Raw genomic sequence first — 24,097 nt, 5'->3', positions numbered from 1 at the left:
CTAGGGCAGCAGGCAATCTCCATGCCCCTTACAAATAGTAGGCATCCAGATATGACAGGCACCATATAAATCCCCAAGCAGAGAGGTGTAACTGGAAGGCTCTCAGATCTTTTTTTCCCTTTATAACTGTTTCTTGAGTTCTCATCCTACATTTCTAGTACTTTTGCTAAGCTGTCAATGCAGAAGCAGCCTCCAGATTTGATCTGAAGTCCATTAAAGAAAATTTGGCTGGAAAAATCATTAGCAATTCTCTTTGCTATCTATTGCACTCCAAGGAGAAAGATAGCTTGGTCAGGCTATTGGCTTGAACTGATTAATGGAATTGTGTGTCCAAAGAAATAAATATAAACATCTGAAAGCATGTTAATAACACTGCTCAAGAACTTGCAAAGTGAACTTTTTTTTTAACAAATTGGCATAAACTGCAACAAATAAATTGAATGTTTGCTGCACTCTAAAACAAATATCTTTGCATGAAGTTCTGCTGGTTAATTCCCTGTACTGCAGGTTATACTTCATAGTCAATGTACCTAGTTTTATGATATGAGGCTTTTTGGATAGCTAGTGCAGGTAGAAAGTACAGCTAAATGGACCAGAGGACCCCATGGCTGAGGAGCAGGGAGAGCAGTGTGGCCTCCCAGTTCAGTGGAGAGACAGAAATCCTCTCTCTTCCCACCGTGAATGTAGACAGCAGGAATAATCTGGCTGCTGGCAGTGCAGGAGCCCTCTCTGAGTAGAGCGGCTGGGGTATTACTGCCTGAGTGATTGGTTTTGTTTGATTCACTCCAAAATGACTCCCAGTGTGGCTCTGACTTTCTCTTCTGGCAGGTTAGAATCACAGAATCACAGAATCACGGAGGTTGGAAGGGACCTCTGGAGATCATCTAGTCCAACCCCCCTGCTCAAGCAGGGTCACCTAGAGCACATTGCACAGGATTGCATCCAGGCGCGTTTTGAATATCTCCAGAGAAGGAGACTCCACCACCTCTCTGGGCAACCTGTTCCAGTGCTCTGTCACCCTCACAGTGAAAAAGTTTTTCCTCATGTTAAGATGGAAGTGTCTGTGTTTCAGTTTGTGCCCGTTGCCTCGCGTCCTGTCGCTCGTCACCACTGAAAAGAGTCTGGCCCCATCCTCTCGACACCCTCCCTTCAGATACTTGTACACATTGATAAGATCTCCTCTCAGCCTTCTCTTCTCCAAGCTAAACAGGCCCAGCTCTCTCAGCCTTTCCTCATAAGAGAGATGCTTCAGTCCCCTAATCATCTTTGTAGCCCTTCGCTGGACTTGCTCCAGTAGTGCCACATCCCTCTTGTACTGGGGAGCCCAGAACTGGACGCAGTACTCCAGATGTGGCCTCACCAGGGCTGAGTAGAGGGGGAGAATCACCTCCCTCGACCTGCTGGCAACACTCTTCCTGATGCACCCCAGGATGCCATTGGCCTTCTTGGCCACAAGGGCACATTGGTGGCTGATGCTTAACTTGGTGTCCACCAGCACTCCCAGGTCCTTCTCGGCAGAGCTGCTTTCCAGCAGGTCAACCCCCAACCTGTACTGATGCATGGGGTTATTCCTCCCCAGGTGCAGGACCCTGCACTTGCCTTTGTTGAACTTCATGAGGTTCCTCTCTGCCCACCTCTCCAGCCTGTCCAAGTCTCTTTGAATGGCAGCACAGCCCTCTGGTGTATCAGCCACTCCTCCCAGTTTTGTATCGAATAGTCCTGATGATTATGTTGAAGCAGAGCAGTGGGTTCTCCTGCCCCATATGTGGTCTTCTGTGCTGGCCAAATCTGGCTACTTCAGAATAATGTGCAGGAAGATTTGCTTCAGTGGGGAACAACCTGCCATCCATGGTAACATCTTCTGAAACAAGAATTCCTTTCTTCTGCACTGTCTGGATTTTTTATGGCAGTGTTGATGTAGCCAGGAGGAGCTGAATGTGAAAGAAGAGCCAGATTTGCAAGGAGAGGTAATACCCTGCCCCTGCTGTTACAGCTGGCAAGGACAGGCAGGCTTGGGGTCACCATTCACCAGGTCTTTGTAGGTTTTTAAGAAAACTTGCTGTTTCAACTCTAGATGTCCTACATATACATTCCCATCTACCTGTTTTATATTACTATGCTCTGGCCTCAGTGAACACCTGGCAGTGAGTTCTGCAGAATAATCACATGTTGTGTGAAACTATTTTCATGATGCTGTAGTCCTGCAGGAAGGTCATAACTATGTATCTGCCAGGTTTCATCCTGCTTCTCCTCTCTCCAGCCCTGGCCTAAACCCTAGATGAATTCCCTTATTCTGAAGAGTTTGCGTTTCTTTGCTGAGGACAACAGACCATCTGAAATATCTGTTTTCCTGATATAGCATATAACTGCATTTTTAATCTATGATTAAAATATCTTGGTATATGATGAAGCAGTGTTATCTAAAAAAAAAAAAAAATTAAGAAGGAGATTTCTGAAAACAGAGCTTTAGTGGTTTATTCAAAGTAAAGGCCAATTAGAGCAGTGCCTATATTCAGTTAGACTTTCAAAGAAAAATACATCTGTACAATGAGATTAAGGGCTTATAACATTTCAGAACTCCCATGTTCAGAGATGACAGATGAAATGGCTCGAGAAGCACCTACAGCTGTCTTATTCGCAGTATCCTGAAAATGTCTTTTTGAATTTTACCTTAAACCAGAGCCAGCAGGAGTTCGGCCCCTCCATTTGCTGGTCTGTCCACACAAACGGAGTAACAGGGTACCGCGCTTCATTTTGGGGTTGAAATGTGCTTTCAAAGCATCCTGACATCCATATGTGCTAGAAAGAGTTCTGCTCTTAGCCACTGTGGTGGGCATTACACCATTCACAGAGCAGACACGTTTAATGCTAAATGTTACAAAAAATAAAATAAACCAAAATGGGCTTAAACCGAGGGGAACAAAAGTGCAAGAGGGGAAAGGATGGGCTTCAGTAAAGTTTATTCTCTTAGTTACAGTGAGATCCTGTGCCCTAGGGAGCTGAACGTTAAAAGTCATGTTCTGTTGCTTTCTAGAAAACAAGGTCTGTTCAATTTAAGGCCTTATCTCCAAAAAGGAGGTAGTACCAGATAATTCTGAGGAAGGAGCAAGAACCCCAAAGTGGGAGCATGGAATTCATGAGAAAATCAGAGATATACTTAATGCTCTGGCAGTGAGCCATAGGATTTATCAGCTCTGCCATAAATTTAATAGTAATCCCAACTAATATAACTGGGTTATTCTCATTAACCATATAAATATCCAGTCTTCATCCTTTATTTAAATCCTCAATCTCTTGATCCCAGTAATATCTTCCGGTGATGAGATCTGCAGACTGATCATACACAGATTTAACTGGCTGCTCCATAATGTGAGAGCAGGATCCAAATATTGTCTTGTCTGGACAGAGCTGGAGTTCAAGTTTGCCAGATTTTCGAACTGTATTAAAATCCCACTGGATTTTGCCTGCTGCACAGCTGAAGTTTTCTAACCACATGGAAGAAACTGCACTAAATAGCTCCTATTTTCTCTTAAGTGTTTGTGAGATCATATTACTAACCAGTTGCCTCAGCTACGAATTGTTGTAGAGAGCAGCATGTTGAATGATTTTCGGAGCAAATCCAGGCTGGTTTAAAGAGCGCAGAGAGGAGGCTGTTCCTTTCTAGTTATTTTGAGAGTAGGGTAGAAAAGGGATCTAATGTAAATCTCACCGACACTGACAGTGTCCCGAGAAAAATCTTGCAAACTGGAGCATTTAAGTGGTTCAGCTTCTTCCTTGCTTTTGTTGGAGGCTTTCATAGACTGAGCTGACCGACAGTGGATACAGCAGTGACAAAGACCAGTGAGTGCAGGATCCCTCTTAGGGCCAGGCAGGTTAGAGAGGTGGGGACTGGTAGTTAAATCTTCGTTTTTCTCTTTCAGGATTTCCTCTGACTCAGTGTGTCACCACGGCAAATCCTTTTGCACTTCTGTGTTTCAATTTACCCAGCTGAGAAGACAGGGAAACCAATGCACATTTGTTTCAGAACATTAGTTAATGCTGTGTAAATTGCTTTGAGGCTCGTGGAAGAAAAGAACATGTTATCATTGCTCTTCCTCCAGAAGTGCGGAGTGCTGTTACCATCATTAGAAAGGCAAGGCCAGTGAAAGCACCTACGCAAGGCCTAGGCAGTTAATTCCTAAGGATACCTCTGGTTGGATATGGCCCACACCTAGCAGCGTCATTATCTAAGCAGTGTAGGAAACATCTGCTGGTTACCCCCATTTTTGCCTTTACAGCCGGTGAAATAATTAGTGGGCTTGATACATCCAGTTCTGTGAAAAGTATCAGCTGTCAAATGTTTCCAATCTAACCTCTCATCCATCCTGACTATGCTCTGTGCTAACACAATTGGGAATGGGCTGGAAGTCACAGATGAAATAATCTAGTACAGGATCAGGCAGCAGTAGATATCCTTGCTCAGTATGATCTCTCTTGTTTCAATAAATAACCTCTGCTTTTGACTGAATGGGTATAAATAAAACCATGCATAATTAAGCAAAAATAATACAACATTTTACAAGCTTCCAGCATCTTTACCAACCTGGGCTGCTGTGCCTTGGAGTAAAATGTGCAACAGATGCACTGCTGCCTGCAGACACCAGAAGACCATCCAGCATGGCCTCGCAGACAAATTCTTTTTGTGCGCTGTTTGCTCAGCTGAGAAAATTTTTATAAAAATAGAAGGTTGGGACTCTGTAATATAGTTCTGTGCAAAGAAGAGGAGTCTGCAAATTAGAATTTTAGATTACTGCAGAACAGGATTTTATTCAGCAAAAAACTGAAGTACCTCTGCAGGAAAGAGTCCAGCAATGTAAATGGCGTTAGCTGGTTTAGGTCAGATGTGAAGTTCTGACTCTGCAGATAGCAGGGAACGTTGGAAGAGGTGGGGGAGCAGGTGAGTACTCTTATTGTGGGGAATTTGGATGCAGAGCTGCATTCTGGGTTAGATGCCAGATCTTAATCATATTCTGAAAAGAAAACCTGGTAGGGAGAAGAGCCTATACGTTACTTCCTCTGTAACATCTCCTCCTCAACAATTTCTGGTCCTTTGCAGTTAAATACATAGTGGTCCTAATACTGTGTGGGACTGAATAACTATGATCTACAGAAGCAGGAGTTACTTCACCCACTTGTGAAATGCAGACATCCCTCGGGTGGGGTGTGATAAGTAACTAGGCCCACAGCGCAGCGTAACCATGAAGGGAGAGGGAAGATAGGCTGGCAAGCCCTTCGTCTTATCAAAGGAAGCAACGAGAGTGAGGCCTCTAGTCTCAACACACAGCAAGTGGGACCTTGTTTCTCAAGGCCCTGTTTGATAGATTGGTGCACAATAGCCATGACTGATCTGCTTCTGAAATATGAAGTGCTGGATCGATCCAGCTATGAATTTAAGGTCCGGTTCCTGGGTGCCAGGCATTGCGTATCTGATCCCTGATGTCCCTGCTGAGAATTAAGGCTGGTGGCGCCTGCTCCGTGGCACTCTGTAGGCTCTGCTGGGGTTGGGTGACTGCTCCCAGGCTGGCTCTGAAGTGCAGGTTCTGCGATCTTCTCTGTTCAAAGTGAGCCCCCAAATGTCGTGCCTGTCCGGTTGCTTGTCCGTGGCTAACACAGGTGGTTTCTCCCTAAATGCCATCCTTCAACAAGTTGATTTCCGTACAGCAAATGAAAGGAGATGGCACTTAATCCAGCTAAGCAAGCCTCTTCCATTCCAGATGATACGGAGTGTTTTTACACTGCTGAATTTTGCAAATGAAGTCTTCAGGGAAATGATCAACAGTGTGGAGCGCTGTGAGACAGGGAAGCTCGCAGAGTGATTGCTGCTTGCGGGAGGAGAAGCGGTGTCTGCAGCTGTAGGCTCAGCTTAGTGGCAAATTATGATCTATTGGAGGGAGGAAAGCAAAGCGGACAGAGTAACCCAGCCAAGGCTGTTATTTTTTAACAACTTTCCTTTTCTGTTTACAGTAGAAAATAAGTGACTTTCTTCCCTTAGAGCCCTGTGAGTGCCAGGCATGAGCCATTGCTCCTGTCCTTTCCTCTGAGCCGGAGGGCCGAGCCGGAGCCCAGCGCAGGCGGTCTGGTGCCTGGCACGCAGGACATCTTTCACTGGGGCTGTCAGCATGAGCCTGGGGGGCCGGTGGCTGTCAGGTCCCTTGCACCGCACGTGAGGCTTGCGCAGGGGGCTCGCGCTGCCCTACGTGGCCTCTTCTGCCCCGCTGCTTAACATCCCCGGCAGTCGGCTGGCCTGACCTGCGATCCGCAGGTATCTGGATACAAGGCTGTAGGGTGAGAGGGAGACTGTGGCACTCTCCAGCAACTCGGAGGAGCTTTTTGGGAAGACCCACCTGCAGCCTTGTGCTGTCACCGCTACCCCATCGTGGGACGACTGGAGTCCCACACTTATGGGACTGGCATGTTGCAGGAGCTGCCTGTTTGAAACAGCGAGTGGTCATGCAGTTGAAAAGAGGGGATTTGCTGTCCCTCACTGGCCTGGCCTGAAAGAGAAACTCCTTCTACTATGGAAAATCCTGAGTGCACGATCCTTACAGGAGGCAGGGAGTAGGAGTCTGTTCAAGCAAGTGATTCTCGTGACCAGCCTGGTCTATAAAGCAGAAATTCCTCCTGGTTTTCCTGCTAGCGCTGGTGCGAATTATAGTGCAAGCAGAGCCTCTGCCTTCCATTGGGGTTACAGACAGTTTGGGTCTGGGCTGTGTCGTCAAAGCTGCAGCATTACTGGGAAAATTAGGTCGGGACTACCCTCATGAAGAGAGGGAGAATTCCTCCTCCAAACTAAGCGGAGCATAGAAAGAGCCATTTGTGTAGTTAATCCAGAGGCAGCCTGACGGAGAACAGCTTATCCGGAGACTGTGTGTGCAGGGCTATGATTCGAGAAGTAACCAGCAAATTGGGCTTGCTTGCTCAGACTGCCAGCTCCCTAGAGCTGGACTCTGCTGCAGCACTTGATGCAACAAATCCTGGTCCCGGTTAGGCCTAACGAAGGTGTATTCCAGCTGTAATACAGGTAAATGCATTTTTGTGTAATGAATAACCCCACAGTAAAGAGCCTCTGTTTCTGTCTTGTGTCCCTGTAGGAAGAGTGCCAGAACTATGTCCGGGTGCTGATTGTTTATGGCAAGAAGGTGTTTACCTGTGGTACCAATGCCTTTTCGCCCGTGTGTTCCAGTCGACAGGTCTGTTCTGCCTCTTTCGCAGGGATGGGGAGGGAGGAGGAAGAGGGCTGGATACGTACCCTGGGGAAGGCCAGCCATGTGGCAAGACATCGTGGGTGCAGAGTATGTTCCAAAGGTAGCTGCTCTGCAACCGTTTTGGCTTTTTTCTTTGGGCCCTTTGGGGACAGTGGGTGTGCAGATGGGGAGCAAAAAACCATGTTACAAATGAGCTGGATCTGGACAATGTGCTGCTCGTGTAAACCTTGGCTATCTTGCTGAAAATGGGGAACGTAGACAGAGTTCTTCCTGACCTGAATACTTAGATGCTTCCTTCAAAATAAATGTCAAAACTCTCTTTGGCTTCAAAGGAGGCAGGAGCAAGTCCAGAACAATGTTTGTTTTTATTTTTTTATGCCAATATACATTCAGAAAGCATCTATGGAAGATTAGAAACCTGTGCTAGCAGCAGGAGCAGCTGATTACACTGAGTGGGTTGGGTCCTACAGGCTTTACTGGGGGGGAATTACCCTCCTTACAAAGCCATAGGATCAGTGAGCCTCAGGCACAGCTTCTTTCATTGGCATATGATGGATGTAATGATCAATTTACAATCATCCTGGGCATTACTTTCTTATAGCTGCCCATTTTTTTTAAATCAGGGCTTTGCTTTTAGGTACTCCTGGGCAAACTGAATTCTCTGTACTAGTAAGAAAGCCAGCTGATCTTTAAATTCTCTCCTCTCTCCTTTTAAATACAGGTAGGAAATCTTAGCAAAATCATTGACAGAATTAATGGAGTGGCTCGGTGCCCGTACGACCCCCGTCATAACTCGACAGCTGTGATTACATCACGAGGAGAGCTCTATGCTGCAACTGTAATTGATTTCTCTGGACGAGATCCTGCTATTTACCGCAGCCTTGGAAACGTTCCCCCACTTAGGACAGCACAATACAACTCCAAATGGCTCAATGGTAAAGTCATGTGGGTCGTATCTGAGCAAGAGGTGTATTGAAGTCAACTTGGCAGGCTTGTAAATCTTTCCCTCTGTTTTCTTATTGGAATCCAGAGTTATGGTGGGGAAGGGTTTCTGGTGCAGTAATCAATGCAGCTTAGAAGTTTAAAAATAGCCTGGAAGGATTTCAGAGTAGTAGATTTAGAATATGGAAAGTGGGTCTTACAGGCTGCTTAACATATATATAGGTCTCTGTCTTGTGAGATGACCAAATACATCATTTTAACAAGAAAACTACTCAAAGACTTGAAGATCAGATCCAACTTAAATAGAGCATCGTATTGCTGACCCAATTCTGCACAGTGCTGAGCACCCTCTACTTCCATTGACTCAGCTGAAGATGGCTGGTATCAATGCGAGATCAGTCCCAAAATGAGAAATTTCAGAGTGAGTTACGTTCCATGTACAGCCACGCTTTTGCAGATTTATAGCTTTTAGAAGCAGCTGTTACCCCAGTGTGATAATACCCTGCATCAAGCAAGCTATAGAATTTCACCCAGTAATTCCTGCATGGAGTCCACATCTTCTGACTGAGGCAAAGCATATCTTGACTGGACATACTGTAGTGATGGAAACCCCATATTTCCCCTTTCTCCCTTGGCCCAAGTAAGTTGGCTGGATATTCAGAATCTTTCCACTGGCTTTCATGACCTTTCAATCAAATGTGTGAGCAGTGTGAGTGTGCACTCTCTGGAGCTTAAAGAGGCTGAACTAGGCTTCGGCAGACAGTTGTATATAGACTGAAGTCAGTATGGAGAACAGCAGGTGTAAGAGAAGGATATCATCAGGCAAGACTGTGATGTTAGGAGCAAGAAGCAGCACAGCTCCTACACGGTTGTTAAAACTATGTGCCTCTTGTCTGCACAAGAATGAAGAATTTAGAAGGAAGTCAAATCGGAACAGGGGAGTTTAAAGAAGGACACAGAGAAACTGAGTTTCTAGTCTCTGGTCAGAAAAGTTAACATGATTCTTGGATTTATAACCATGTGCAGTATTGGTGATATAGCAATATTTCATCCTCTTCTGATGGCCATTTTTCAACAAGAAGGAGAAAACTTGAAGATGATTCAGAAAAGAGCCATAGAGTGATTTGAAGTTTGGAAAGCCTGCCTCACAGTGAGAGCCTTAAGGAGCTCAATTTATTTATCTTTCTGAAAAGGAGATAAAAGGTGATTTGTTCATGATATGGAAGTACTTACATCAGGAGAAGATCTCTGGCAGGATAAAGTTCTTTAATCTAGCAGACAAGCCATAACAAGAGCCTATGATTGGAAGCTGAAACCAGCTAATGTGAAATGGAAAAAGAAGTGCAGGTTGCTACCAGGTCTTTAGTCACTGAAACAAGTCTCTGAGGAAAGTGATGGATTTGAAATCATGTGAAGTTATCCAGTAATATTAGGTCTCCTTCGAAAGATATGGTCTAATTCAACTCTTAGTTATGGGATTGGGTGGTGGAATTATGGGGTGAAATTCTCTGGTCTGTTAGACAGAAGGTTGGACTGGCGATCACAACAGTCCCCTTAAGGTTTGCAATTTGTTCATAAGTAGAAGTTTGATTGGAGATGCTTTGCAGTGCCCTCTCCCCTTTGTATCATATTCTGCCTCCTAAAACTGCCTTGTAGCAGCAGCAGAATCTGCTTTCCCTCTCCCTCTGCCGGACTCTGTTCTCCTTTTACTCTGAGGCTGCAACATTAAAGGAATTTTGTATTTTTTTTCTTCTTGCTTTGAGCATTACTCAGAAGTGAACATCATAAAAGCACCCTATAAAACCAACAGGTCTTTTTGTTGTTGTTTAGTCAAATATTATTCATTGGCCAATCTTTTCCCTTTGCCAGAGAAACTGTTGGTATGAAAGGCTGTACACTTTAAAGCCTTGTTTAATACCCAATTAAAATATTCACTTCAAACCAATTCGAGGTTCTTTTCAATTCTTGTGAAAATAATAACAATTCTGGGAGAAAAAGAACTAAGGAGAGCTTGCTTTGATACTGTCAGTTTGTGGTGTGGTTTTGTTTTACGAACAGAAGATAATCTTGTGTGCCTAGAAACTGGAAAAGCTTCATGATAAAAGCCAGATGTGATTGTGTTAGAATAGGTTGAATGTTTCAATACAGCAGTCTAGGGAATTGGGCGGATGCAAGCAGCATATTTAACACAACATAAGGTGCATTTCAGAAGTGAATAGGTGGAGGAACCCAATGGGAAGGCTTTATGTTGTAAAATGAGTATAAGTACAGAGAATAATCCTACATATACAAAGTGTTGAACTCTGCTTTCACTAAAGTCAGTAGCAGCTTTGCCATTGAAGTAGGAAAATGATGGGGTCTTTCCAAGATCTGAAAAATGGAACTAGAGCTATATCCCCATATATCATTATTCTGATCTACTGTTTGTCTGTCCTCTGCTGACTGAGAACTCCCTCTGGTCCCAGCTTTGACAGCCTCTGTAAAGAGAGCTGGTGGTGCAATGCATTTGGCGAGTCAGTGAGCATGGATTAATTTCTGACCTGTATAATTCTCTTCACATGTTTGTTTTTCAGAGCCTAATTTTATCGCTGCCTATGACATCGGTTTGTTCACCTACTTCTTTTTCCGTGAGAATGCGGTGGAACACGACTGTGGGAAAACAGTGTATTCTCGTGTGGCAAGGGTTTGCAAAAATGACATCGGGGGGAGATTTTTGCTGGAGGACACATGGACAACTTTTATGAAGGCCAGACTGAACTGCTCCCGGGCTGGAGAAATCCCCTTCTATTACAATGAATTACAAAGCACCTTCTACCTTCCTGAGCAAGACCTGATCTATGGTGTCTTCACCACTAATGTGTAAGTTGTGCTGGTTTTACTGCCCTTCTATCCCCAGCAGTCTGAAACTGAGAGTATCCTCATTTCTTAGACAGTCTGGACAATCATCTTTTGAAAGATCCTTTGGTTAAGGGGAAGGGATAGATAGATCTGTGTTATCCATTGTGGCTTTAACACAGTGTTTTTAACCCCTGGTCCATAGATTTCTGGATGCGTGTAGAGTCCATAAAAGATGACAACAGTGCAGTTTTAGGGTAACTTAACTTGATATAAGTTTGGGCTGCTTCAGTCTTCCGACTCTTGTAGTGGCAATGCTACTTGTGTAGTTGAGAGAGCTGGTATCAGAACAAGCCTATAGAAAAAAAAATTATTTTTCGGTCAGGTTAACTTCCTGGATGCTCTTACTGAATGGTTGCATGAACATCGGTGCTGGTTCAAGGGATAGACAGGTAAGTATGCTTGGAAGAGAGGGATTGGAAGGAGGAGAAAGAGGTGAATAGAATTGCAACAGCCAAGACTGAAATCAACATAAACCGCTGTGGAAAGCCACCTTATAGAAGCAAAGTCAGGCAGGCTACACAGCATTTGATACTTCTGAGTGGTTCTGTACCTCTGCTACAAACCTCTTTTCAGGTCCACAAATCAAAAGCAGAGTTGAGCTCCGAGGGGAAGGCATGAATTCTGAAACTTCATAATCACCTTTTCTTGGCTTGATATTGAAAAAACTTGTAATTGGAATGATTTAGTGTAGCTGTGAAGGCAGAAAGGAGAAGAGGAGTTAATTAAAAAATATATTAAAAAACTCATAATGTATATTTTTAAGTCAGGAAAACTCAAATAAGTTTTCTCTAAAGCCCAAGGCTAAGATGATAAGTTTCAAGCTATAACCAGTCTGTCTGATATTGAGTTTCAATAATACATGTTCTCCAGGGTGGGTGTTATTCTGATGTATAAACTAGAGAATGAAACTCTGAGTTAGTTACTAGACATGACAAACACTCGGCTTGAGCTTGAGCTTCAGACCTTCCAGTCACAAAGCATCAGGCCCAGCTTTCTGAGCTAAAGCACTGCTGGGAGTTTCACTATTAGAATCAACAGAGCCAGAATATTATTCTCACTCTGTAAATGCCAAGAAGTAAATGGGTGTTTTGGCCACCCTCATCCATCTTCCATGTTTTATTCCTGCACTATCATTGCCAACATTGTCAAAAGTCAACCAATGGAGGAGCAACTAGCAAGAGTAAACATGATTGGGGGCCTCAACTGTGGACTGTGTGGAAAATCTGTCCTGGATTTGAAAGGAACGTGAATCACTCTTTATAAGTATTTAAAGGATGTTAACCAAACCTCCTGAGCGTTAAAAGGAAACCTGGCTACAACTTTGGGCATATGAGATGACACTTTTTTATCAGGAAGGACTTCTGTGCCCATAGCGATAATGTTCTGTCCATCCATTTGTCGATTCATCCAGCCAAGGCCAGAAGCTGGAAATGAGAATACAATGATTAATGGATTTACTATATTTTTCAACTTGATATAGTTTTGGAATATAAGGGGGAAGGTGTAGGCTGGCAATGGTTAGAATAGTTGTCTTCTGCTGTATCTGTCTCCCAGGTTTGCTAAAACATGGTGAGGGTTGTCCCTCTCTCTTTTGGATTATACTTAAATCACTCTTCTTGCATTACGGGTGTTTGTTCCCTCCTGTAGCTTCTGACGACAGTATAATATGTAACGTTTGTGTAATTGAAGAGATGAGATATTGATAATAGCTGAAGTTAGATCAAGTAGCATTTTGGGTCTACAACATGATGTTCTTTCCAGAGTTCAAAGTGAAAATGTTCCAATTTGTCATCTGACTAGAGAAATAATGGTAATTATTCTTTTAACTTCCACTGGGACTTATATCATGCTGCATAAGCTCTGCATACCAAAGAGGGCTGATGTATGCTCCCGCCTGAGTACCTTTATTTGGAATACTGATGCACCACAAGAGTATGATTGTTTGTTATACTTGTAAAAGTGTATTTATTTTTGAAGGCTCATGTTTAGTGGGGTTAAGGTCACCTTATAACAAAGGAATATTAGTCCGTGTCGTACTTGGTTGTGGAAACACCCACAGGTAGATTTATTGCTCTTTGTTTTATTATATCCAGCAAAGTCAGTGGGAAAGATCGCTTTTTTGGGGGAAGCTGCTCATGAAATACTTAAGAAGTTTTTATTAAAGTTTTTCTTTGAGGTCATTGAGACTGCATTAAAACCGTCTTGAACTTAACCCATTTCCTAAACCACCTAGTTAATCATAGGAAGTAGCAAGTGGAAATAAAGGAGATGATTATACTTCACATCAGTGCAATACGTGGCAGGTGCACAAATTAATGTCACTAGTTTGAGATTGGGATCAAACTTTTCACAGGGAGGGATGAGAAGTATGCCAGGCCACAGATAGGATTATTTCATGGAAAACATCTCTCATTTCCCCTTTAGCAAAGGCAAAGGGCTATACTGTGGAATCTTTAGCAGGGCTCTATAAAAATCCTTTATTTTTTTTTAAGGCATTTTATTTAGGCTAGTCAGGGGGAGTGGTTCTTTCTTTGCCTTTTCCTTTTTCTTTTTCTTTTTTTTTCCCATGTGTGCCTCAAGGCATTTCACTTGTCATCCATCATTAGCTTTGTCTTAAGAGCTGCCTTCTGTGAGCATGCACTGCGTCAGCGGTGTTCAGACAAAAGCGGAGAAGGCTTCGCCTGGCGTTGCTTTGACACGTTCAAAGGGAGCTACTCCATCACTCCAGGAATGGAAGGGGCAGGGGCAGGAGCCGAGAGGGGAAGGCAAAGCAAGAAGTTCTTCCTTACCTAGTATTGCTCTAAAGCAATATGCTGTGAAAGAATCAGTCCTTCTGCTTTCCTGCCTGGAATTGTGGAGCAAGGCTTTTTTGTGTGAGAGAGGGTAATTATTAGTCTAGTAAAAAAGATTTGTTCTTTTCAGAGAATTCAGATTTCTTTAATTAGCAGCAAGATATGTACAGCAAGGCCTGGGTTATTTAAAAGACACTGTAACTAGTGAATCTCTTGTGCTAGCCCTATTTTTAGTTTTCTCTCTAGTTCTCTCTAATCATTGTTCTTTTCCTTTAAAAAAAGAGGGAAAGAGAAGGGCTGGAAGCAAGTTTTGAATTTCAGGTTACTACTTAGCAAATAGTCTCTCTTTGGGCCTGACTCTGTGAGATGCCATCCCCATCCAGGAGGCGCAGTCGAACCCTGCAGGACCTTGCAGAAATGTGCCCTCCGGGACCACTGATCCGCGTGCGGGTCGGAGCAGGTGGCGTAGCATCGCTAGAACAAATTCTTTTCCAGACAGTCCTTCCTCCGGTGGCATTTGCTCTAAGCGTGCCTCCCCTGCCCGGCGCGTGCATGCTGAGCCGTCTGCCCGAGACAGATGCTATTCCCAGCAGGGAACACAAAGAAGTGAACTATGATCACTGAAAACAGAGGCTCCCACGTATTAGCAAGACCTTCTTGCGTGCTGAGCTGCTGTAACAACTAGGCTGCTGTGCACTGTCGCTCTCTCCCTCTCACTGCATGTGTGTTCATGCATGTGTGGATTTTGTATGTATATATAAATGAATATACCAAAAATTCAGAGGATATATTTTGCAGCTGAAGATTTCCGGAGCCTGTAGAAACTGAATTTCACCTTGAGATACACCAAGAGATTAAAAATTAGGCTGTTTGTAATCAATCAAGATAGATGGGGTATTAAAAAAAAATAAAACCAGACACAAATAATCCATGCAAATTAAACTGTATTCACCTTTCATGTCAGAACTGCTTCTGTGGCCCTTAAATCACAGATATTTTAAAACCAAGTTTAAAATTCATTCTCAAAATTGTCATGCAATCCATCTGCATTTTACAATTTATTTATTTATTTTTACTCCCTGTGAGATCGGTATCACTGTACTTCTACCTAGCAATTTGCATGTATTTTATTTGAGTAGAGTTTGATGTGTGTTATGATGAAAATGTCAATGCTCTAATGATTAAATTGATTTTTTTTCTTCTCTTTTCCAGAAACAGCATAGCTGCCTCAGCAGTGTGTGCCTTCAATCTGAGTGCCATTACTCAGGCATTTAATGGCCCTTTCCGTTACCAAGAGAACCCAAGATCAGCCTGGCTGCCAACACTAAACCCCATCCCTAATTTCCAGGTACTACTGTTGCCCTTCATTTACTTTGGTCCCTTTTATGTTCTCTGTCGTTCCACTGGGTTGATTTGTGTGGGGCTCATTTTTCCAGCTAGACCCATGGTACAGATAAATGATATTCTTCCACATTTAGGAGTAATTAAGTCTGTGGAACTCCTTGCCATATGTTGTTATTGAGCTCAAGCACTTCATGTGATGCATGGCAAAAAGAGAATGTTTTTACAGATAACATGGATGTTCAGAGTTTTTATAATATTGAAGAGTTTAAAATATCTGCTAGCCAGAGATGGTGTGCTAGGTAAAAAGGCTGGGAGGAAAAGCTTGCTCAGGATATGCCATTGAACACCCTCCCCCTCAAAAAACCTGATAAACTGCTTTCTGAAACAACCAGTACTGGCCTATGGTGGGAACTGTGTTAGGCTAGATGGACCCAAATTTTGACACAGCAGAGAAAATTCATTGTCGATACTTTTATATCCTGACACGTGAACCTCAGGAATGTGATCCTCACAAGCAGACATACAGGCACCTCCCCACCAAAACCTGCAGAACCAAGGACTGGAAGCTGAGGATGGACAAAATCAGATTCAAGTAGAGACAACCTTTTTTTTTGCTAACAAGTAAGGTAACTAGCCATTGGGATTGTGTAAGGATGTGATGAATTTTCTGTCACTTACTAGGTCCCCTAAGGCTACAAACGTTTCAGTCCAAGATGGATATCTTTCCAAGATAGACACACTAACTCAGCCAGAAGTTATGGACATGTTGCAAGAGTAACCAGTGGAAACTTGTGCCCTGTGTTGTGCAAGAGGCTACACGAGGATGGTCACTGTGGTTCCTTCTGGCCTTAAAAATCTTTGTTTTTGTGAATGAGCAGTTTTTCAGGATTCTGAATTACAGCCAGTGTGCAAAATTATGGAACTACTTCAGTCCCTTTCTGCCCAGATTCAGTCAGTGCAGTGACCAACCCAGCAAACCTGAGTCCTCTGAAGCATTAGCCTGTTTTACAGCTCAGTTCCTTCCCACCTGGGGAACCGTAGGGACAACAGACTCTCCTTCCTGTCCTTGCTCCCCGCAAATGAATCCTTTCAGCCCAATTGTGTGAATCTGGCTCTCTCTTATTAGTGCAAGGGTGCTGAGGCTGCCTGCAAATACCATCTGCCCTCAAGCTGGTGATGTCAGGGATCTTCCAAAAAGGACTCTGCAGTGAGCTTAAAATCACTGCAAGAGCAGATGGGATGCAGATCCACTCTGCAGGCAGCTGTATGCTTGGGTTCCTGCTGAGGAACCTAACCCCTGACTTCCCTGATGGCACTTGAGTGGGGACTTATGCCTGTACAAGGTGGGGCAAGCTTGGGCTTTTGGTCACTCCCTCAACTAGGTGCACTCAAAACCAAGAAACAAAGCCTCACTGAAGGCCCAGCCATACCAAGCGCTGTGAAGCTTTTTTTGAATTTGGAAGAAATATTAAGGTTCAATGAGAATCAAGGACTTTCCGTCCCTTGCTGGGCTAACCCGGGAAGAACAGAAAAAGGACTTTGGAAAGAATTTCCATGTAGTGAAAAGTATCAGATAAGATGTGGAGTGTAAAGATTGCAGCAGCAAGATGAAAGAAAAGGGTCAGGGGAAAATAAGGAAAGTAAAAGGAGGTATGTGGCAGACAAAAGGAAGATTGCAAGAAGAGATTAAGATGTTTTTCAAGTACATGAGGAACAAGAGGTCAGCGAAGGGCCTTTAGGAGATGACAAAGGTAATTTAGTGACAGAAGAGGCAGATATTGCAAAAAATTAGATTAATTTTTTTGCCTCAGTGTTCAGAAAGGAAGATGAGGGAAGGATGCCAGAAAAAAATTTTTTTTTCTTGCAGAGGAAGGAGAAATATTGAAGGATATAGAGGATCAGAGCAGTGTAGATAATCACGAAATTAGACCAAAACAAAATAAAAACAAACCACAGGGATGCTGTGTCAGCACATGGGCTGCCAATAAACCAAAAGGATTATCTGTGACTTGATGAGAAGAGAAAACAAAACTAACAATGACATTCTGGCCACCAGGACTCCTTCTTCAGTGAAGTTCTGGAAATGAAAAAAAGTGGAGAGAAAAGTATCCAAAGCAAGACAGTAGTGTAAATCAGAGGGTGAACAGGGAAGAGACAGCAGAAGAGAGAGATCTAAAAACTCTTTAGAACTTGGGATCAGGCAGTCATGAAATAAAAAAGACCTTTTCATTAAAAAAAATACTGAACATATCAGAGGACAAGTCAAAAAAACGCTCTCATTTCCTTGGTCTGGGCACTCAGGAGGATGCCAAATTTGGTAAGCAAATGGCCACGTTTCGTAGGTCGTGTGAATCAGCGTCGCACTGTTCAGCTACTTCAAACAAGCTGCAAAATGGTGGTGGTGGGTTTTGCACAAAGCAAGTTGTACATAACTGTGTCAAATATGTTTGTTACTGAAATAAATTCTTAAAGGCTTGACAGTTGCAGGAGTTAGCATACCAGCCGTTAGGATCTGCGTTTATTGTGTAAATGTGAGCTAAATTCCTTTGAACTCATTTAAGCACATCGTAAGAGCAGCTCTGCATGGTGCATCTTGGAAAGGCAGTCATGCTGCAAAGAGCTGCCTTGATGCATATCGAGTGCATGCACGTGGGAAATTTGTACACAGTAGCGGGAGTGCTGTAAATCGACATCCTGATTTGCAGTATACTAACCTCTTCCAAGGAAGCCCAAATACCTGGACCCAAAATGAAAAAAAAGAAATCTGTTTGTTTTCTAGTGGAACTTCTGAGGAGTGAGCATCAGTTAATGAGAAGTAGGGTTGTCCTGTGGACTGAGTATGGGAGTGGGCAAGAATTCTGGTACTGCCACTGCCTATCATTGCCTTGGATGGGATAAATAACCAGTCCCCCAGCTTTCTTTTGGAATAATAAATCTTCTGCCTGTCATACATGGCAACATGGGGAAGAGTGGAGATCCAGCCTTGGTTACTGACGTGGGCAACAAAACTGCATTGGGAATATGATCTTGCACTGGCCTTTGAAAATATTGAATTCTAGACATTAGCATGAGGTAGAAACACAGACCTTAAAAAGAGATATCACCTGGTAGGCCTTATGCTGATGCTTAAAAGAAACAAGATGAACTCTCTTCTTCCTCTCCATTCTGGTTAGAAGGGAGTCGAGTCCTATCTCAGTTCACCCGTTGATGCTTGAGGCTGGATGGACACAGGCTGATCTGCCATTATCTGTGAAGATAGAAGAGCTGCGTGTGGGGAGGGCGGGAGTTACTGGCTAACCTGCCTTTCTTAAGATGAACCTGATAAGGTCTGTTCAGAAGGGAACACATGAGAGAAAAACAGTGTGGTGAGGTAGCTTTCATGCAAAATCAACCATTTTTTCATTGTTTTTTTTTAATCTCAGGTTTTGTGCCTTATACAGAGTGATATGCCAGGTAGAGTTGGAAGATTATTTGAAAGGCTTCAAGGATTTGTTACCACAAAAACTTCTTTACATTGCTAGCTTTAAAGCTCTCTTTATACCACTAGCTTTAATTCTTTCTTCTTCTCCACAATTTGTTAATTCCTTCTGCCCTTCTCCTGGCATGCTGCCTCCAGGGTATCACAAAGGAATGAAACACTACATCCCTAGTCAGTGGACCAGTTGGGAGAAGTGTTTTCACGGAGTGGGCTACTGGCCAAAGCTAGCTGTTATCCAGGCCTTTCACATGAAGGGCCAAATTCTGTGAGCAGAAACCCACCAGCCCAGGAAATCCATAGGGAATGGGTTTCCAGAATTTCAGGGTTTGGTCTTGAGCTGCCTGAGTGGGGAGAAAATGCAGGTGCTGAAGTTTGATCTTCTGTGTCTAGTGTGGGACGCTGAACGATGACGGCCCCAATGAAAACCTGACGGAGAGGATCCTGCAGGATGCGCAGCGCTTGTTCCTGATGAATGACGTGGTGCAGCCGGTCACTGTAGATCCGTATGTGACTCAGGACAGCATTCGATTTTCCAAACTGGTGGTTGATATTGTTCAGGGGAAGGATACTCTCTACCACGTGATGTATATTGGGACAGGTAAGAACATCAGGACTTAAGAAAGTTCTCTCCACTTGTTCACAAAGCTAGCAGCCCTGAAAGCCCAGTTGTGCCATCATTATGCAGTTGTCATTCAGTATCGTTACGGCACAAAACTTCATGGAAGTTAGTTTGCCTGAATAAATTAGAAGCAGGATGGAGGACTTGAGACAGAATCCAGGTGGACAGGCCATAAATCTACAATGTGTTTAAAAACAACAATAGCAGACTTCTCCCTTCTATAAAAACATGTTTCAACAGTTGCCTCACTGTGCTATGACGTCCTGATCTCTACATCAGCAATAATAATACTTAACCTCCAGGCTTGCTGCAAGGTTTTAGTAGTTCCTTTCTTTGCACTTTCATGTGCCTACTGGTGTAGACTCCCAGGTGCTTTCGGGGTGCATAATAATATAATGCCAATAGGGAAGCTGAGGCAAGCGCTTTTCTGAGGTAGCATGGTGAACCAGTGGCAGAGTTAGGCATCTGGTCTGAGTCTCTTGATTTCTACTGCCATCCTCTAATTAGCAGGACACACTGCCTCTTCTGAAAAGCACAGATATCTTGGATAAATGAAAGATGTTGAAGAAGGACAAAGTGTTATAAATGGTTGTCTTAGCCCATATTCATGCTAATGATCGAAGTTAAATTAAATATTTTGATTAATCAGAGCATATGGCCAGCCTCATGGGTATAATGTTTTTATCCTCTGTTGCAGAAGCCTTGACTTTAGAATAAGATGGATTGCCTCCCTAAGTGTTAGTTTAATCTCGCATCTGAATGCAGAGTCACTGTCTCATTCTCATGTTACCACCTTCCAGGACTGTGTCATAATTTATCTAACTTTTACCACCACTTACTTGGAAAGTGATGGTTTCTGATGTGTTCTTGTAACATTGTCACTGTGCGAGTCTCCATGGAAGTTGATTATGATGAGAGGACTTTACTTCAATGGAAGTATGACATGGTTCTGCCATTTTTAGATACTGGTACTTTCTGGGATGTGTCCTGTTACAAAGCCAGGAGAGAAGGCTGGGATTTGAATTGTGTTCGCTTCCTGCCTCAGACCATTTATGTGGAAGAGGGTTCTGCCGTAACCTCAGCTTCTCATTCATATTTGCTTTCTGGCCCTGGTTAGTGGTAACTAGAGAATAAGTTCTGCTGGACCTCAAACTTTTAAAGCATTCAAATATTTAAGTAGAGGCAACCCTGAACACAACCCCCAAATCTGAGACAAAACAAGCCCAAATGTGGGTCTTAATCTTGTTCCGCTCTTCAGGCCCTGCCAAGTGAAAGAAAAGCTACCTGGGGCAGCCAACCCTGCCACTGTAAACTGTAAACTACTGAGCTTTGGCACCAGTACAGAATAGTTGTCTAAACAGAAAGATTAAACTCAGGAGCAATTGGTACAAATAGACCTGTTTGGGGGTTTTAATGAAAAATTGTTTGGTTGCCCCCTTTTCCCTGGCAGAAATCTCCCACAGTTTATCAGATCCTTAAACTTTTAGTCAAGAGCACTGTGAACACTGACATATATTTTTCCATGTATGCACTGTTCATGCCATAAAATCCCCTTGTCAAGTTGGCAGGACTGCTTCTTCTAGGAAGAGGAGCGGTTCGATCCTTGATCCATGCAGTCCTTCTGGTGGCCTCCGAGATTGCCGGCAGGGCCACTGCATCTGATGTCACTTGTCACAGCACCAAATGAGATCGATCTACTCCATAAAGCAAAGGAAATATAGACTCAAAGCACCAGAAATGATCCCTACTATGTCAGATCACCTTGTATAATTCACCGGTAACAGGACCAAGCTCCTTTTTTGCCTCAGTGCTCCAAATGGGAAATGTTTCCAGGAACTCGTTCTGCAGATGATTCACATCCTTCTGTTTTCCGACTGCAGAGTATTCACAGCCAGTTTATGTAATGTCTGAGAACTGTTTAAGGATTGTACCTATGTAGCTGGGGCTCTACATACCACAGGCAGCAGGCGTGTTTTAAAAATGACACAGAAATAGGTTTAAAGCAGCTGTGTAAAGGTGACATTAATATTTAAGTCTTTGTGCTTGTATGAAATCAAGTCAATGACTCCAAGATTTACCTGTGTCTTGTTTCTTGTTCCATTAGAGTATGGGACCATCTTGAAGGCACTTTCTACCACTAATAGGAGCCTAAGGAGTTGTTATTTAGAGGAAATGCAGATTCTCCCTGACGGACAACAGGAACCAATCAAGAGTCTTCAAATCCTGCACAGTGACAGGTCGCTCTTTGTGGGTTTAAATAATGGAGTGCTAAAAATTCCTCTGGAGAGATGCTCCATGTACAGAACAGAAGGGTAAGCAAATTTACAGCTCTGATATATTTATTCCACTTCAACTTAAAAAGAAAAGCACCAGGGAAACATATTCTAGTGTGGTTCATTTTAGAATGCCTTTTTTCATCACCACCAGACAGAAGACATTGGTGAAAGTGCATCTCCTGATGGATACACCCATGCCAGGAGCAATGAGAATAGGCAATATTTTTTTCGTAAATATTAATTAGTCCTCATCAGAAATTGATTGTAATTTTACCAAAGAAGGACTTGCAGTATTTACTTTTTTTGCCCCTCCTCTTTTTGTTTGTTTTACTTGACATTTCGGTGTTGATTTTATCAACTCCATGTGTTTTGCTGGTGGGTGTTACTGGCTGTATGGCTGCAGGCTCCTGAATCTGGATTACCCTCAGCCTGTCCTGGCTTATACAAATGATCACCTCTCAAACATCTGATGAGGCAGGGTTGGGCTGGATGGCAACTTGTTATGGCTTTTAGAAACCAATAGCTCATTTCAACTATGTGTGACACTGCTTACACCTGGATAGATGCCATGTCTGGATTGCACCTTTTAGAAGGGGTAGGAAAAAAACTTCTTTAAATTGTCAGACCTGGCACCCAGGCTGTTTTCCACCCAGCAATGAGTGCAGAAATCTTCTGTACTCAAACATATGGCCCCTTTCCAGCAGGTGAAACAGTATGATACCAAGTGATTGAGATATGCATTCAAATGATCTCCCTAAGTACATAGTGGGTCTGCTGGGGGTAATTGCTTGTTTACATCCCTAAAAACGCTCTTCCCTCTCCACTCCTGCCTTTGCGTTGCTTTCTTTGAGCAGAGTTTTGTCTGAAATCGATGTTCTCTGTGCTAGACGAAAGGAAGAAATTTGCTAGCACTGTCTAAACTGGCCCTCTCTGTCATGGCCTGCTACAAAATGTCCCTGTTCCTATTGTCAAGAAGCCTGATACAGAAAATGTCACCATCATTTTATTTTCAACAAGTAGAGTTTATCTATTAGCTTGTACTAGTCATGTCTGTCTAAATATAAAAATGCCAGCTCTTTCTATTTTTGCTAAACCTCTTAATTATCCCTTTCAGAAAATATACCTCGGTCATTACTGCAAGTTTGACTCAGAAGCGTTTAATGTGTAAAGGTTTAGCTGTGTATGCAGAGAGGCTGACACAGAAGTGTTTAGTAAGAGAAAGAGAATCACAGCTGGAAAATGCCATCCCATCCTTAGCCCTTAAAAACAGAGATTTAAAAGGGTGGAACATAACAGCTGTCCTCTTCAGGCTGTCCTGGAGAATTTTAGTTTGAGAATATTTATGTGCGTGTATACATATATGTGATCCAATTTCAAGAGCACTGAGTTCTCCTTTTTTTTTTTCTTTTCCTAATCTTGAATTCAGCTTGCCAGTATTTTATAGGTCGTGTCTCCATTTCAGCCTGTGTAAGTACTTTATATGACACTTCCATTAAAACTCGAATGGTGGAGGTTGGCTCACCAGCCTAAGACATAGGGACAAGCGGGGATGAAGTGGCAGTGCTGGAGGGCAGAGGAGTGGGGTGCACCTCCCAGGAGCACCATCCGCTCTGGACCTGGAGGTCCCCTTGCGCTCTGGTGGCCACAAGCAGCCTGAGTTTTATGCATTGTACAGCACTGAGTGTTAGCTGAAGTTACTGGGAAGTTTGTGTGGGAAAGTTGTTTTTTGCTAAACCAAACTTTACAGAGGCATCTTTCAGTGCAATAAGGAAGCAGTCCAGCTCTTTGAGGAGACTCAAACCCTTCCCCACTGACTGGTTCCATGACACTTCTAGGCTATTTAAGTCAGTCGCTGGGCTATACCAAAGTACGTGCGCTGGGACCTCCTGACAGCAGGGTAGGTGTGTATGTTTGGCAGTGTGGGAGGTCAGGTTTGCCGAATTTGGGTGCTGGCCAATTAGTGCATTTGTGTTGTTGTAGTGGGTCCTCTGCCCCACAGCTGAGTCTCATAGAGGGACTGTGCATTTGAGGGGAAAAAAGGAGAAAACTTAGGAAAACCGAGGAAGGCTGTTGTTTATTTTTTGAGAGGGTGCTGTTTTTTTTTAAAGGTAAGCTTTTTTGGTAGAAAATTTTTCACTGCAAATTTTGGAAGCCTTTTTCCCCTTAGCATCCTGGCTGTGTAGGTGACAAGTCAACTTGGCCTCCTTTGTATTTCTTTCAATGCTGAACTGTATCGAGAGGGATGTTTTAATTTCCGCCAGTGCATTCCACCTGGCACTTCTCCTGGGCTGTGATTTATTGCTTGTTGTTGTGTCTATGTTTAATACATGCCAATATACAGCCACCACGGGAAGAAGGACTCCCACCCCTGCGACACCCCCCGCTTACTTTTTTGTCATGCTGTGACTTCTTGACTGGCTTCCCTGAAAAACTCCAGTTTCAGCAATTTTTATAATCTAATCGTTTTGATGGGGGCTCGGGAAGCTTTGAGGTGATGGAGAATT

The 24,097-nt window shown here is 43.3% G+C and overlaps 1 protein-coding gene across 4 annotated transcripts in view; it reads left to right on the top strand.

The window, feature by feature from the left end:
* SEMA5B (semaphorin 5B) overlaps positions 1–24,097 on the top strand; it is a 278,169-nt gene that overhangs the window by 196,455 nt on the left and 57,617 nt on the right. For all 4 annotated transcript variants that reach the window (XM_067299307.1, XM_067299305.1, XM_013960654.2 and 1 more), the window contains exons 7-12: positions 7,131–7,229; positions 7,966–8,179; positions 10,760–11,045; positions 15,089–15,224; positions 19,089–19,296; positions 21,422–21,629. In XM_067299307.1, coding sequence (XP_067155408.1) covers positions 7,131–7,229; positions 7,966–8,179; positions 10,760–11,045; positions 15,089–15,224; positions 19,089–19,296; positions 21,422–21,629 — 1,151 coding nt within the window. The remainder of the gene's footprint in view (positions 1–7,130; positions 7,230–7,965; positions 8,180–10,759; positions 11,046–15,088; positions 15,225–19,088; positions 19,297–21,421; positions 21,630–24,097) is intronic.

The sequence above is a fragment of the Apteryx mantelli genome, chromosome 6 (assembly GCF_036417845.1).
Source record: "Apteryx mantelli isolate bAptMan1 chromosome 6, bAptMan1.hap1, whole genome shotgun sequence".
Classification (NCBI taxonomy): Eukaryota; Metazoa; Chordata; class Aves; order Apterygiformes; family Apterygidae; genus Apteryx; species Apteryx mantelli.
This window is presented reverse-complemented; position numbering and strand designations above follow the sequence as displayed.